Raw genomic sequence first — 15,417 nt, 5'->3', positions numbered from 1 at the left:
CTCTTCTCTTACGCAATTACTGACTAGTTGTAGAACAACTATAAGGGCGTTTCTACTTTGTAATCAAATATTTTCCAAATGTTGATTTCACACTACCACAGTTAAGCCAGATGACATAATGTGTCGCCTTTTTTAGTCTTGCATTGACTAGATGAATTGTTTTTTTGGAAATTGGAAATAGATGGCAAATGTACGGATCAATTATAATTGTATCTTATATAGAGAGGTTTTTTATTATATTTGAGTTATTTTTTTGGAGCAATTCAGAAGATTTACGTTTCTTTCTTAAATGAAGAATTTGAAAAAATATCCTCGAATAGTTATTGAAATGAATCTTTTTGCTGGAATAGTTATTGAAATGAATTAATGAGTAAATATAAAATTTAATCGAACAAGAGAAACACTGAACTTAAGACTTTTTGCTCTTTCTTAAACTCGAATTAAGGACAATGTTTCCAAGAATAGTCTCATCATTCCCCGTTGACTTTTATTGTTTCATTGAATGATTGAATGACATTTTTGGGACTGCTGTTTATGCTGCATTCTGCCTTGTTAAGAGTCGAGTCAGTTGACAGGGTGCTAGTTCTAATTTCCAGAAAGTTCCTCTTGTTCTCTTCACTATATAAATATCCTGACATATTTGTGGTTTGCCAATTTGTTCTCCTGTCATTCATGTGATATAAAGCTGTTAAATTATGTAACCTTGATTGTACTTCCACTGAAGCTTTGAGAGAGGGGCTCCATTGGAAATTCTAATTTGAAAATGGGTCTTTGCTTTGCAGCGATGAAAAATATTTGCAGTTTCAAGTGGATGGAAATTTGCCGTATTCGTGTCCAAAATGCCGCGGATATAGTTATCAGGTGTGTTTATGGGCTATGGCAGTGATTAATTTCACTAGAAAAGTTAATCGAGGACTCTATCCTGATAATTCTCTATTGATGTTCTCAGTCCATAAATCCTGAGAATGCTGTTCAGGAGCTTTGGAGGAGGAAAGATTTAGCTGATAGGGATTTAATTGCAAGTTTGAGGGCAGGAGCTGGGTTGCCAGTTGAAGATGAAATGTTTTCTATTTCACCCTTTTCAGATGATGAAGATACTGCTCCTGTAGTAAAAAATGAACATAAAAAATCCTTGAAGTTTTCTCGTAAAGGTTTAGTTGACAAATCTCCCCAAAAGAGCAAGGAATATGGAAAGAAATTTGGTAAAGAGAAGGGGTTAACTGGACAAAATGAAGGACATCCAGATGCTCCATCTGGTGGATATAGTGCTGGTGATGTCAAGAATGATGAATTGCAGGTTTATGGGGAACTAGATAGCTTTTCTTCTCCTTCTGGTAGCTTGACAGAAGGTATATGTTCATTTAATATGGCAGGGGTCATAAAACACAAATTTATAGATGAGGTTGCTGGAAACACGGGTAAGAGGACAGTCCAAAGGAAAGGTAGCAAGCCTCAGCGTTTGGATGGGGATGATGTTGGAATTCAAACAAGCATGCCAAAGACCTCCAAGGAGCCAAAAGGTGTTATACATTTGGGCTCGCTGGATAAAAATATAGCAGGTTCCCCGAAGTCCGATGCTTCAAGCTGTCAGAAAGAGCAAGATTTGACTACTTCACATGGTAATTTTTATTTTCTATTTGTAGTCTTCGGGTTCCTCTTTCTTTCCGTTTTCTTATTTGGATGAATCTTGTTTAAACTATGGCTTCTCCATAGAGTTTGATGACTGTAGATATGCTTTTCTACTAGCTTGCATCACTTATGACACAAAAGCTACGGTTTTCTAAATTGTTATCTCATCCAGACAAAAAGTTCCGCCGGTGAGAAAGATGATCTTAGTTTTCCTCTGTGCATTTTTATTTCTTCGCGATTTTCATCTATGATTGGTAAGGAATTCATATACAAGTTTCCCCAGGTGTTTAAGTGGTAAGAGAGCATCGCATGATACGTGGATTAAGATCACGTCCCTGTGCTAACAAAAGCCTGATATTTAAGTGAAGAAGGGTAGATGCAGGTGCTCATTATCCCCACAGTTTTGAACCTTATGTCAGTGGCCCTTGAGGATTTCTCGGTTATAAAGAAAGGACATATAAGTTGCCTAAGGGATATCATAAAATACCGTGATTCTTGGGTTTCTTTTTGTTAGTAGATGTCATAAGTATCTCTAATATTGGTTATAAAGAAAAGACATATAAATTGGCTAAGGAATATCATAAAGTACCGTGATTCTTGGGTTGCTTTTTGTTAGTAGAAGTTAAAAGTATCTATTATGTACGTTCTCGCAATGCATTTTCTTGTAGATAAAAAACTAGCGTGGAAGTAAACTTATGCTGCATATTTCTTCTCATTTCCTTGGATAATTGGCTGCTTATTTGGAATGTGTGCTTTGGTCATCATGTGATCTGATGTCCTTTTTTTTTTTCTTCTTCATGACTTAAGTTGAAATTCTTTTGAAAATAAAGCAATGGGGGATTTTAAGTTGTGTCCTCAAAAGTTTAACATAACAATATTAATATTAGTTAAACAATGGTAAAAATGTAAGCCAGTAATTTAAACATTTTTCTTTTAATGATCTTGACAAATCTTAAAAGAGTAGCACTAATGTACATCTTACTAACAGACTTCTTCCCTTTTCTCAAGACGCTGAATTTGATATCTTAATGGATATACACTCTGGCATAAAACAGAGGAGTTCTCTTTTTATAATTCAGATTCTTTCCTCTGTCTGAATACTTGCAGCGGAAGAGTCCGTAAAGCTGCTAATGACCCACAAAAAATTAGAATTAAAATAACCTTAATGTATTTAAGTTCATGCTGCATATTATTATTGTTTTTGATGTTAACTAACACCCACACCAACACAAAATGGTGTACGCAGGATTTTTCATAAGCGGTGTCATCTTTTAAAATGAGAAAATAAATAAAATAATATAAACCATATTTTAAAAAAAAAACACACAAATAAAACACAATTCATGTATATTTTTATAATTTTTTCTAAAAATATTAAATAAAAAATACATTATAATTTTTTTCGATGAGTTCTTTTTTTTATGAAATGTATTCAAATTAATCTCCTTGATAATATTATACTAAATTTTTGTTTATAAAAACAAAATACCAAATAATTACTAAACAAAGAAGGTCAAAGAAAAACAAACATACTAAATATTTGTTTATACAAACAAAATACAAAATAATTACTAAACAAAGAAGGTCAAAGAAAAAAAAACATAAAAAATGAGGCTATGTATGATTGAACATGCAACCTAGCCAAAGGAATTTCAGCACAAAACCAACTAAGCTACGCGCTTCTATTGTTCAAGCAGTGTCACTTTTATTATATACACTATATATTTTCTTTTGTTTCATAATTGTATGCCTATTTAACAATTTTTTCCGACGAAGAAGTGTCACGTGACATCCCTTCCCCCTTCCTAAATCCGCCCCTGCCAACACACACCCACCCACACCCACGCACCTACACTTAAAAATTTAGAAAATTTGGTTGAATTTGTAAATCAATGAGCTCATTGTCGAAATGGATAGGCGGCAATACTTCTGTTGTTCCCTATTTATTTTTTTTCGAATTCGATTTCTGGATTCGCTATTGCATCTGTTTTTCCCTAAATTCTTTCAATTCAATGTCTAAATTGATTGATCAAGGCAGCAAAATCTCTTGAGATAGAGTAATTAGCTTCAGTACTCTATACTTCTGTTCTTATATGGTGTAGATTCTCTACTTTTTGGTATACCTCTTGTATATGGAGATTTTCACGTTACTAAAATTATATTTACCTTATCAAAATATATTATTATATGTAATTCTTTGTTTATCAGGTTATGAGGATCTGGTTCAGCTGAGAGAGAATGAAAACTCAGAAAGGAATGAGACTGCAGCTATACTTGGTGGTGGAAAAGGTAAGACGTGTTGTAACTTTTTTATTTTTTATGTTAGTGGCGGGAATGAAGATAAGATTGTGCTTGTTNNTAGAGTAATTAGCTTCAGTACTCTATACTTCTGTTCTTATATGGTGTAGATCCTTTACTTTTTTGTATACCTCTTGTATATGGGAGATTTTCACGTTACTAAAATTATTTACCTTATCAAAATATATTATTATATGTAATTCTTTGTTTATCAGGTTATAAGGATCTGGTTCAGCTCAGAGAGAATGAGAACTCAGAAAGGAATGAGACTGCGGCTACACTTGGTGGTGGAAAAGGTAAGATGTGTTGTAACTTTTTTATTTTTTATGTTGGTGGCGAAGAAAGAAGATAAGATTGTATTTGTTGGTTTTAGGAGCAAACTTTTAATATTCTATTAGTAACTTTTCTTTTTGGCTCTCATTTTTGTGTCAAAAGAAAGTAACTTAATAGAGATCACGAAAGCTAGCTCAGAAGCTACTCATTTCCCTGCCAAAGTTGGTGGAAAATTTGCCGATGTGTCTAGACCTTATCCTCAACTCAAGACTTCTGGTATTTTGCTTTCGTCATCATGTGATCTGATGTTTGTTTTTTTTTTTTTTTTTTTTTTTTTTTTTCTTTCTTCATGACTTAAGTTGAAATTCTTTTGAAAGTAAATCAATGGGTGATTTTAAGTCACGTCCTCACAGTTTAACATAACAATGTTAATATTAATTAAACAATGGTAAAAATGTAAGCCAGTAATTTCAACGTTTTTCTTTTAATGATCTTGACAAATCTTAAAAGAGTAGCACTTGTGTACATCTTACTCACAGACTTCTTCCCTTTTCTCAAGACGCTGAATTTAATGTCTTAATGGATACAGTCTAGCATAAAACAGTGGAGTTCTCTTTTTATAATTTAGATTCTTTCCTCTGTGTGAATACTTGCAGCTGAAGAGTCCGGAAAGCTGCTATTGACCCACAAAATATTAAAATGAAAATAACCTTAATGTATTTAAGTTCATGCTGCATACTATTATTGTTTTCTGATGTTAACACCCACACACACACTTGGAAATTTTAGAAAATTTGGTTAAATTTGTATTCAAGTTCAATGAGCTCACTGTTGAAATGGGTAGGTGGCAATACTTCTGTTGTTCCCTATTTTTTTTAATTTTTTTTTGCGTATTCAATTTCTGGTTTCGCTCTTGAATCTGTTGTTCCCTAAATTCTTTCAATTCAATGCCTAAATTGATTGATCAAGGCAGCAAAATCTCGTGAGATAGAGCACTAGCTTCAGTACTCTATACTTCTGTTCTTATATGGTGTAGATTCTCTACTTTTGGTATACCTCTTGTATATGGAGATTTTCACGTTACTAACATTATTTACCTTATCAAAATATATTATTATATGTAATTCTTTGTTTATCAGGTTATGAGGATCTGGTTCAGCTGAGAGAGAATGAAAACTCAGAAAGGAATGAGACTGCAGCTATACTTGGTGGTGGAAAAGGTAAGACGTGTTGTAACTTTTTTATTTTTTATGTTAGTGGCGGGAATGAAGATAAGATTGTGCTTGTTGATTTTAGGAGCATACTTTTAATATTCTATTGGTAACTTTTATTTTATTTTATTTTATTTTTTTCGATAACCGAGAAATCCGTCTGTGACCCGCCCTTTGGACCAATCGCAGCCCTCTAAACTCGGTGGATAATGGGCCCGCCCCTCTACCCTTCTGCACTTAAATACCGGGCTTCGCTTTGCATGGTGTGGGGCTTGAACCTGTGACCTAAACCACAAATCCTCCACCTTTTGCCACTTGAGCTAGGCCTTGGGGGCATTGGTAACTTTTATTTTTGGCTCTCGTTTTTGTGTCAAAAGTAAGTAACTTAATAAAGATCAAGAAAGTTTGCTCAGAAGCTAGTCATTTCACTACCAAAGTTGGTGGAAAATTTGCCGATGGATCTGGACCATACCCTCCACTCAAGACGTCTGGTATTTTGCTTTGGTCACCATGTGATCTGATGTTTGTTCTTTTTTTCTTTTCTTTGCTTTCTTCATGACTTAGGTTGAAATTCTTTTGAAAGTAAAGCAATGGGTGATTTTAAGTCACGTCCTCAAAGTTTAACATAACAATGTTAATATTAATTAAGCAATGGTAAAAATGTAAGCCAGTAATTTCAACGTTTTTCTTTTAATGATCTTGACAAATCTTAAAAGAGTAGCACTTGTGTACATCTTACTCACAGACTTCTTCCCTTTTCTCAAGATGCTGAATTTGATGTCTTAATGGATACACTCTGGCATGAAACAGAGGTGTTCTCTGTTTATAATTCAGATTCTTTCCTCTGTGTGAATACTTGCAGCTGAAGAGTCCGGAAAGCTGCTATTGACCCACAAAAAATTAAAATGAAAATAACCTTAATGTATTTAAGTTCATGCTGCATACTATTATTGTTTTCTGATGTTAACACCCACACCAACACACACACTTAGAAATTATAGAAAATTTGGTTAAATTTGTATGTAAGTTCAATGAGCTCACTGTCGAAATGGGTAGGTGGCAATACTTCTGTTGTTCCCAATTTTTATTTTTATTTTGCATATTCAATTTCTGGATTCGCTCTTGCATCTATTGTTCCCTAAATTCTTTCAATTCAATGTCTAAATTGATTGATCAAGGAAGCAAAATCTCTTGAGATAGAGCACTAGCTTCAGTACTCTATACTTCTGTTCTTATATGGTGTAGGTTCTCTACTTTTTGGTATACCTCTAGTATATGGGAGATTTTCACGTTACTAAAATTATTTACCTTATCAAAATATATTATTATATGTACTTCTTTGTTTATCAGGTTATGAGGATCTGGTTCAGTTGAGAGAGAATGAAAACTCAGAAAGGAATGAGACTGCAGCTATACTTGGTGGTGGAAAAGGTAAGACGTAGTGTAACTTTTTTATTTTTTATGTTGGTGGCGGGAAAGAAGATAAGATTGTGCTTGGTGATTTTAGGAGCATACTTTTAATATTCTATTAGTAACTTTTCATTTTGGCTCTCGTTTTTGTGTCAAAAGAAAGTAACTTAATAAAGATCAAGAAAGTTAGCTCAGAAGCTACTCATTTCCCTGCCAAAGTTGGTGGAAAATTTGCCGATGGATCTGTACCTTATCCTCCACTTAAGACTTCTGGTATTTTGCTTTGATCATTATGTGATCTGATGTTTGTTCTTTTTTTCTTTTTTTTTGCCTTCTTCATGACTTAAGTTGAAATTCTTTTGAAAGTAAAGCAATGGGGGATTTTAAGTCACATCCTCAAAGTTTAACATAACAATGTTAATATTAATTTAACAATGGTAAAAATGTAAGCCAGTAGTTTAAAACGTTTTTCTTTTAATTATCTTGACAAATCTTAAAAGAGTAGCACTTTTGTACATCTTAATCACAGACTTCTTCCCTTTTCTCAAGATGCTGAATTTGATGTCTTAACGGATACACTCTAGCATAAAACAGAGGAGTTCTCTTTTTATAATTCAGATTCTTTCCTCTGTGTGAATACTTGCAGCTGAAAGTCCGGAAAGCTGCTAATGACCCACAAAAAATTAAAATTAAAATAACCTTAATGTATTTAAGTTCATGCTGCATACTATTGTTGTTTTCTGATGTTAACACCCACACACAAACACTTAGAAATTTTAGAAAATTTGGTTAAATTTGTAAATCAATGAGCTCACTGTCAAAATGGATAGGCGGCAATACTTCTGTTGTTCCCTATTATTATTATTTTTGTGTGTATTCAATTTCTGGATTCTCTCTTGCATCTGTTGCTCCCTATTGATTGATCAAGGCAGCAAAATCTCTTGAGATAGAGTAATTAGCTTCAGTACTCTGTACTTCTGTTCTTATATGGTGTAGATTCTCTACTTTTTGCTATACCTCTTGTATATGGGAGATTTTCACGTTACTAAAATTATTTACCTCATCAAAATATATTATTATATGTACTTCTTTGTTTATCAGGTTATGAGGATCTGGTTCAGCTGAGAGAGAAAGAAAACTCAGAAAGGAATGAGACTGCAGCTACACTTGGTGGTGGAAAAGGTAAGACTTGTTGTAACTTTTTTATTTTTGATGTTGGTGGCGGGGAAAGAAGATAAGATTGTATTTGTTGGTTTTAGGATTGTACTTTTAATATTCTATTAGTAACTTTTTTTTGGCTCTCGTTTTTGTGTCAAAAGAAAGTACCGTAATAAAGATCAAGAAAGTTAGCGCAGAAGCTACTCATTTCCCTGCCAAAGTTGGTGGAAAATTTGCCGCTGGATCTGGACCTTATCCTCCACTCAAGACTTCTGGTAATTTGCTTTGGTCATCATGTGATCTGATGTTTGTTCTTCTTTATTTTTTATTTTATTTTATTTTTTTTTTATTTTTTTTTTGCTTTCTTCATGACTTAAGTTGAAATTCTTTTGAAAGTAAAGCAATGGGGGATTTTAAGTCACGTCCTCAAAGTTTAACATAACAATGTTATTATTGATTAAACAATGGTAAAAATGTAAGCCAGTAGTTTAAAATGTTTTTCGTTTAATGATCTTGACAAATCTTAAAAGAGTAGCACTTATGTACATCTTACTCACAGGCTTCTTCCCTTTTCTCAAGACGCTGAATTTGATGTCTTAATGGATACACTCTGGCATAAAACAGAGGTGTTCTCTGTTTATAATTCAGATTCTTTCCTCTGTGTGAATACTTGCAGCTGAAGAGTCCGGAAAGCTGCTATTGACCCACAAAATATTAAAATTAAAATAACCTTAATGTATTTAAGTTCATGCTGCATATTATTATTGTTTTCTGATGTTAACATCCATCAACACACACACACACACACATACACTTAGAAATTTTAGAAAATTTGGTTAAATTTGTATTTAAGTTCAATGAGCTCACTGTCGAAATGGATAAGTGCCAATACTTGTGTTGTTCCCTTTCTTTTTTTTTTCTAATTCGATTTCTGGATTTGCTCTTGCATCTGTTGTTCCCTAATTTTTTCAAGTCAATGTCTAAATTGCTTGATCAATGCACCAAATATCTTGAGATAGAGTAATTAGCTTCAGTACTCTATAGTTTTGTTCTTATATGATGTAGATTCTATACTTTTTTGTATACCTCTTGTATATGGGAGATTTTCACTTTACTAAAATCATTTACCTTATCAAAATATATTATTATATGTACTTCTTTGTTTATCAGGTAATGAGGATCTGGTTCAGCTGAGAGAGAATGAAAACTCAGAAAGGAATGAGACTGCAGCTACACTTGGTGGTGGAAAAGGTAAGACGTGTTGTAACTTTTTTTATTTTTTATGTTGGTGACAGGTAAAGAAGATAAGATTGTGTTTGTTGGTTTTAGGAGCATACTTTTAATATTCTATTAGTAACTTTTCTTTTTGGTTCTCGTTTCTGTGTCAAAGAAAGTAACTTAATAAAGATCAAGAAAGTTAGCTCAGAAGCTACTTATTTCCCTGCCAAAGTTGGTGGAAAATTTGCTGATGGATCTGGACCTTATCCTCCACTCAAGACTTCTGGTATTTTAGGAAAAAGAAGCAATGATAGTAGTGTTATTACAAAGGCTGGATCTGAAGTTCCTGCTACAAGGGACAACAAATTAGCTTCTGTTAAACATGTCAAAGCTTGGCTCGCTTCCTGTGATGACCTGAATGAAGAAAAAAATGGCTCACCTTCATTGTCTAATTTACCGAGAATGGATCCAAGACCTCTCCAAAGGCCCAAGTTCAAGAATCCTTACCATGAAAGTCAAAATGCCTTGGCTTCTCCAGGAGAGGAGGAGAAAAGCATGGATAAGGGCCACGAGTCTAAAAGAATGAGATCGCCAGCTTTTGAAGAAAAAGCATCGACCAGGTCTGATGATAATTCATCACAGCGATATGAAGACATTGATGACTTCTTGGCTGATAAATGGATATTGCAGAAGTTGGGACAAAATGCAATAGGAAAGAGAGTGGAATTTCATCATCTGTTTGATAATACCTGGTAAGTTTATTGTTATGTGAAGCTGACTACTATACATAAAATTTATGCAACTTAAATAAAAATGAGTGCTGTGATATTCTGGATTTGTAATCATGATAGCAATGAGTAAAGGGCAATCAATAGGGCTAGTGAATTGCATTGGGACTTAAGGATATAGTAGGATAAATAAAAGGAACATACTGTCTATAGTAAGAAGTTTAATTTAGGCGTTTAACTAGCGTGGCTTCCTTGCTGGTTCTTAAATATGAAATTGTGTAGAAGAGCATTCATATAAATCTGTACCACACTCTCCTTGAGATGTGCTAGTTTGACCTTTCAATTTGTTTTCTTTTTCAGGCATAGAGGGACTGTCGTAGAAGTCTCTGAAGGCTCATCTGTTGTGTCTGTTGCTCTTGATGATGGGAACACGACGAGCTTGGAACTTGGAAAGCAAGGAATTCGTTTAATATCTTCGAAGCAAAACTGTTGACTGCTATTAAAATTGGTTATTAGATGCAGCGTATGTTGCGACTTTTGATGCCAAGAGCATGAGCAGCTGCTGATTCCCAGAGTTGTTCCTCTTTGGTTGACTCAAAGGAAGTAACTGATCGTTGCAGGTCAAAATNGACGAATTTGGAACTTGGAAAGCAAGGAATTCGTTTAATATCTTCAAAGCAAAACTGTTGACTGCTATTAAAATTGGTTATTAGATGCAGCGTATGTTGCGACTTTTGATGCCAAGAGCATGAGCAGCTGCTGATTCCCAGAGTTGTTCCTCTTTGGTTGACTCAAAGGAAGTAACTGATCGTTGCAGGTCAAAATTTCAAGGTTACTGCACCCTGCATTGTGTGTTTGCTGCTTGTTATCTAACCATTGGTTACCAGATTTACATGTAAGGCGTTGGTTTGATTCTGTTTTATTGTCACCTTTTGTTTTCCAGTTTATAGATTCTCCTTTTGAGCCTTTTGGTGGCACTTTAAATTAATCTTGTTGAGTTTGCAGTTTTAATGTAAAATTTCTAGAGATTACAAAGTTCTGCTCTTACTGGTATTAACTCAGAATAGATGTCGTTGTTATACTATAATATATATTATAGCCAGCTGAGCTCTTTTCAATATGAATTGACTGAAATCACCATGATACTACGATAAATTCCATTAGATATAATCAGCTTGAGGACTTTGGCAGCTGATCATGTGAGGCTCTTGAGACACATCTAAACGTTTGCATATGTTCTAGATCTTGTGTGTGAAATTGGTAATTTGAAACTTCATATTTGTCAAGGGTATATGCTTAAAACTGCTATAAATTTTGAAGATTTATTTGGGTTTGGTGGTTAATATATGGGTCTTGGGGTGAATTCAGTTTGAGTATTCATTCTTTCATTTCAAAGCAATTGTTTTGACTTGACTATTCCAATATCAAAATTCTAAAATAATTGTAACATGTAAGTGGTCAAAAATGTCTCTAGCATCAAAATAACAAACAACTTTTGGGAGGCATACGTTTGTATTTACATATCATAATATTGCATAAGTTGTATTGCAGACATTCTTTTTTTACTATTGATGGTGAAAGATATTATTTGTGCATGTGATCATCAACATTAGAGCTCTTTCTTCATTTATGATAATAAGGCCATAATCATGTTTGGGAACACAACGTTTTTTACTCTTAGTTTGATGAAAGTTTGTCTTAAAACAATGAAAAATTATATTCATATGAAGGTTTAAAAATTTGTTGCCTTAAATTACTCCAATCAAAACATATTTGTAGAAGAATGACCTTCTTAAGAAATATATTTACTTTGACATGACCTTAATTTGATATTTGATTATTATCTTTGATCGTGCCTATCATATAACATCAAAATGAATTTCATCATCAAATATCAATGACAAATAACTTTACCTCATATATCCAGAACAATAAAATTCATATTTACAAGAAAAAAAAGGTCATTAATTAAGAAAATAGATATCTTTAAAGCTTTATAAACATTTACTCTGATGTTGATAACCTGTTATGTAATAAAGACCACTAAGTAAATACATAAAAAAATTATATATATATACACTATTATATTCATTTATTCAACTTCAAGATGTATAGAAGGTGGTTGATTACAAGCTTATCTAATAAATTGTAAATTTAAGTGGATATTCGTAATAACACAAATTAATTTTTAACAATAACACTATTATATTATTTTATAACCCAGAGCCAAAAAAAAAAAAAGGTGAAAAAAATTTAGAGGCTATTTCCTTTACATTTGGAGCTATTGTTTTAACTTTTAATATTCGTTTTGTCTTCTCCAGCGGCCACTGGATTCGCCTCAGAAGTAGCTGCCCGCAGCTTCTCTCTGCTTCCATGTAAAACCCTAAATCTCTTTTTCTTCATTCTACTAAGTTATTAGTATTGTTTTTGTGTTTATCCTTTTTTTAAAAAAAAAAATTATTTTGTTTTTCTTGTTTTGTTCTTGAGTTCCCTAATTTCAGTTTATTCTGGTCACTTTTTTAAACCTCGAAACACCCATAATTTATGTATTTTCGTGTTCGCACTTTTCTTTTGGGGGTCAATTCCCGTTAGAAGGAGAAGAGCGTAATGTGGGAAGAAAGTATTTAAGTGTAGGAATTGGGTGGTTTTGAGATTTTGGGTAATTGGAACATGATTAAGTTATCAAGCAATGAAAAAATTAGGAGAAATTGTTTAAGAGCTATTTTATTTTGGGTTGGAAGCTGGAAAGGGTAGATTATATGGAGAAAACATAGAAAGATTGAATTTTGATATAGAAACTTTAACTTTGATATTATCTGTATGAGCATGAAGTGTAGAACGTTTAACTTTGACTCTTCTAATATATGAGTGGCAGATAAAAATACCAAAGTGATTGTTAAGACGTTAGTTTGAGAGAAAAACACTGTATCCAAGTTTAATTTATATAGGGATGTAAAATTTTGGAACTTGTGAAAATTGTATAGAATAATGCCTGTCTGCCCTTATTTATATGATATTCCTACTTTGTTATGTTCTAAATGTTACAGTATTCTAGTTTTTGGCATTAGTCCCATATAGCTTTCACGAATTTCAAGAATCTAATTCCTTTTATTACTCAATAATCTCTTCTTTCTAACTTGTGAGGGTGGTTTTTCCAGTCTTCTAGCAATACCTACAGCACCTGTAAAATTATTAAAAATGTGCAGTTAGTTAAGCCAGTTTATCAACTTTCCACTTCCTGGCAGTTTGTCCTTAAAATGACACAAGTTTCTTTTTGGGCTTATATAGGTCTAGGTGGCGTTAGGTCTTTATTTATTCAGTTAATTATCTATTTGTGAAAATGTTTCAAAGCGCCTCTGTGTGGTATATAGCATATCCTCGTGTGATGCCAAATTCTATCCAATGGATAGGTTCATAAAAGAGCAGCCTGCGCTGGACTTAGAGGGAAGAAGAAATCTAGGGGACATTTTCTGATTGCTTCTTTAACTCCTTTTCATTCTGTTATCCTGAAAACCTGTGGCAGATTGTCATCAAACTTCTTTTATGGAAGTTCAAGCAAGACATTGTGTGCTTATCATCAAAACTCCAAACTCCACTCTACTTCTCTAATGGGTGCAGAGCACTATCCTCCTCCTTGGTTCAGGTGCGTGCATATATAGAAGTCCAATTTTCTCTCTTTTACAATGTTAATAAGCTCCCTAATATTTCTGTATTTTAAATAATAATAATAAAAAAAGCTCCCTAATATTTGTAAGCCTTTGTATTTAAACAGTGTTGCCCCCATGATGGAATGGACCGATAACCATTACAGAACTTTGGCCCGTCTTATCTCAAAAAAGGCGTGGCTCTACTCAGAAATGCTTGCTGCTGAAACAATTGTCTACCAGACTGGCAATTTGGTAAAGTTCTGAATATTGAATGAGACTCTAGTACTTCTCTACCTAACTATAAAGTACTTTTTGTTTCTTACTGATAACTAGAGCTAAGCAAAAAGAAGAGAATCATGCAAGCTAATCCTTTGTTCTTATTCTAGACAAAAAGAAATAAGAAAGAGAAGAACATTTACTGTGCTATATAGTATGTAAAGGCTCACAATTGCAGAGGATTCAAACTCGTCTACGATAATTTAACTCAAGTGTACATGTTAAATTTTTCAGTGAATGTGCATAAATCAAAATATCTTATGATTTTTTTTTCCAATTTGTTTAAGTCATGAAACGGTGAAAGAGTCAAAAGTTACATTCTGTGATCTAGATCCTCTTGCTGCCAGCCCCAGTTCTCATGATAAAAGGAAATAGTGGATGTATGTCTCTCTGGGTATATGCCTATTTTTTACATGATGTAAACTGACCCTCTACCAAGAGAAGCTTACAGTTAGCACTTCTATAGATGGTGTATGACACTTGTATTTGATTTACTAAATCGATGAACGTACTGTTTTTATTTCAATTACTGTAGAATCTTTGGGTTGTCTTTCAAGGAACCAAGCAAATTGGTTGGTCTTTTTCATTTCCCTAAAGGAAGACCCTTGTCCCAGTTAGATGGTCCCCTAGAAAAGGATTTTTTTTTTTCTGGTATAAAATACGTGGGAAAGAAGGGGACCTATATGATATATTATTCTAACCTGGGTAGATCTCCAAAAGGAACTTTCTTGTACTGATAGGTTATTGCGCTTGTGGTTTGGACCTTTTAGAGCAGCTTGTCACTGACTAATGCTTGTGTGTTTCTATTGTGGAGTGAGATCTGACATTTATGTGATTTTTCTAATATACCAGGATAGATTCTTGGCATATGGCCCTGAGCAACATCCTATAGTGCTTCAAATTGGGGGAAATAATTTGGAGAACTTGGCCAAAGCGACACAACTGGCAACTCCATATGGCTATGATGAAATTAATTTTAAGTGCGTTCTGCTTTTCCTATCTAAAATATAGGTTTCTAGCTTTTGTTCAGACCCATAATTGATACTTTTTCTCTATTATATAACAGTTGTGGATGTCCTAGCCCCAGAGTAGCTGGATATGGATGTTTTGGTGTGCGCCTCATGTTTGATCCAAAGGTTCAGATTTGTTTGCTTGATACATCAAATATTATTTATCTATATAGCTGCTCTGATATATGCACAACCTTTACAAGGAAAGTTTGTTGCTGAGGCCATGTGCGTAATTGCTGCAAATACAAATGTTCCCGTGAGTGTCAAATGCAGAATTGGACTTGATGACCATGACTCATACAATGAACTATGTAAGCTCTTCAAACTTTCCCTCACTCACAGGAAATGAGAATCAAAATTCAATTCTTCAATTACTAGTCTTTTGATTTTTACTTGTTCCTTTCTCTCGTCTTGTCGGTTACAACTCCATTTTTATGCTCTAACCTTGCTTCAAGAAAATCATCAAAATTGAGCTCCTTTAGTTTCTTTATAATATATTTCCAAGCAAGTCTTGCTGACCTTGTAACGGTTGGACTTTTGAGTAGATCATAGAAAGCTG

The 15,417-nt window shown here is 33.6% G+C and overlaps 2 protein-coding genes and 1 long non-coding RNA gene across 11 annotated transcripts in view; 2 read left to right on the top strand and 1 right to left on the bottom strand.

Moving 5' to 3' along the window:
- Positions 1-10,547, top strand: part of LOC125853510 (uncharacterized) — a 113,363-nt gene extending 102,816 nt beyond the window's left edge. For all 3 annotated transcript variants that reach the window (XM_049533205.1, XM_049533207.1, XM_049533206.1), the window contains 9 exons: positions 3,838-3,918; positions 5,340-5,420; positions 6,762-6,842; positions 6,981-7,094; positions 7,923-8,003; positions 8,141-8,254; positions 9,150-9,230; positions 9,370-9,949; positions 10,286-10,547. In XM_049533205.1, coding sequence (XP_049389162.1) covers positions 3,838-3,918; positions 5,340-5,420; positions 6,762-6,842; positions 6,981-7,094; positions 7,923-8,003; positions 8,141-8,254; positions 9,150-9,230; positions 9,370-9,949; positions 10,286-10,418 — 1,346 coding nt within the window. In that variant the 3' untranslated portion in view covers positions 10,419-10,547. The remainder of the gene's footprint in view (positions 1-3,837; positions 3,919-5,339; positions 5,421-6,761; positions 6,843-6,980; positions 7,095-7,922; positions 8,004-8,140; positions 8,255-9,149; positions 9,231-9,369; positions 9,950-10,285) is intronic.
- LOC125853516 (uncharacterized) overlaps positions 1-15,417 on the top strand; it is a 58,156-nt gene that overhangs the window by 18,006 nt on the left and 24,733 nt on the right. For 4 of the 7 annotated variants that reach the window (XM_049533222.1, XM_049533223.1, XM_049533221.1 and 1 more), the window contains exons 1-6: positions 12,178-12,300; positions 13,449-13,568; positions 13,698-13,824; positions 14,701-14,828; positions 14,915-14,984; positions 15,067-15,169. In XM_049533222.1, the coding sequence (XP_049389179.1) occupies positions 13,534-13,568; positions 13,698-13,824; positions 14,701-14,828; positions 14,915-14,984; positions 15,067-15,169 (463 nt within the window). In that variant the 5' untranslated portion in view covers positions 12,178-12,300; positions 13,449-13,533. Of the gene's footprint in view, positions 1-12,177; positions 12,301-13,448; positions 13,569-13,697; positions 13,825-14,700; positions 14,829-14,914; positions 14,985-15,066; positions 15,170-15,417 lie in introns of those variants that run through there. The other 3 variants (XM_049533224.1, XM_049533225.1, XM_049533228.1) reach the window with 3 other exon arrangements.
- LOC125853528 (uncharacterized) lies at positions 4,268-9,586 on the bottom strand. Its single transcript, XR_007445178.1, has 3 exons — positions 9,460-9,586; positions 8,148-8,230; positions 4,268-4,369 (listed from the first exon to the last, which is right to left on the bottom strand). It is a non-coding gene; the product is annotated as an uncharacterized LOC125853528 (long non-coding RNA).

Source organism: Solanum stenotomum, chromosome 1, assembly GCF_019186545.1.
Source record: "Solanum stenotomum isolate F172 chromosome 1, ASM1918654v1, whole genome shotgun sequence".
Taxonomy (NCBI): domain Eukaryota; kingdom Viridiplantae; phylum Streptophyta; class Magnoliopsida; order Solanales; family Solanaceae; genus Solanum; species Solanum stenotomum.
Note: the sequence above shows the minus strand (reverse complement) of the source record. Positions and strands in the feature narration are given on the sequence as shown.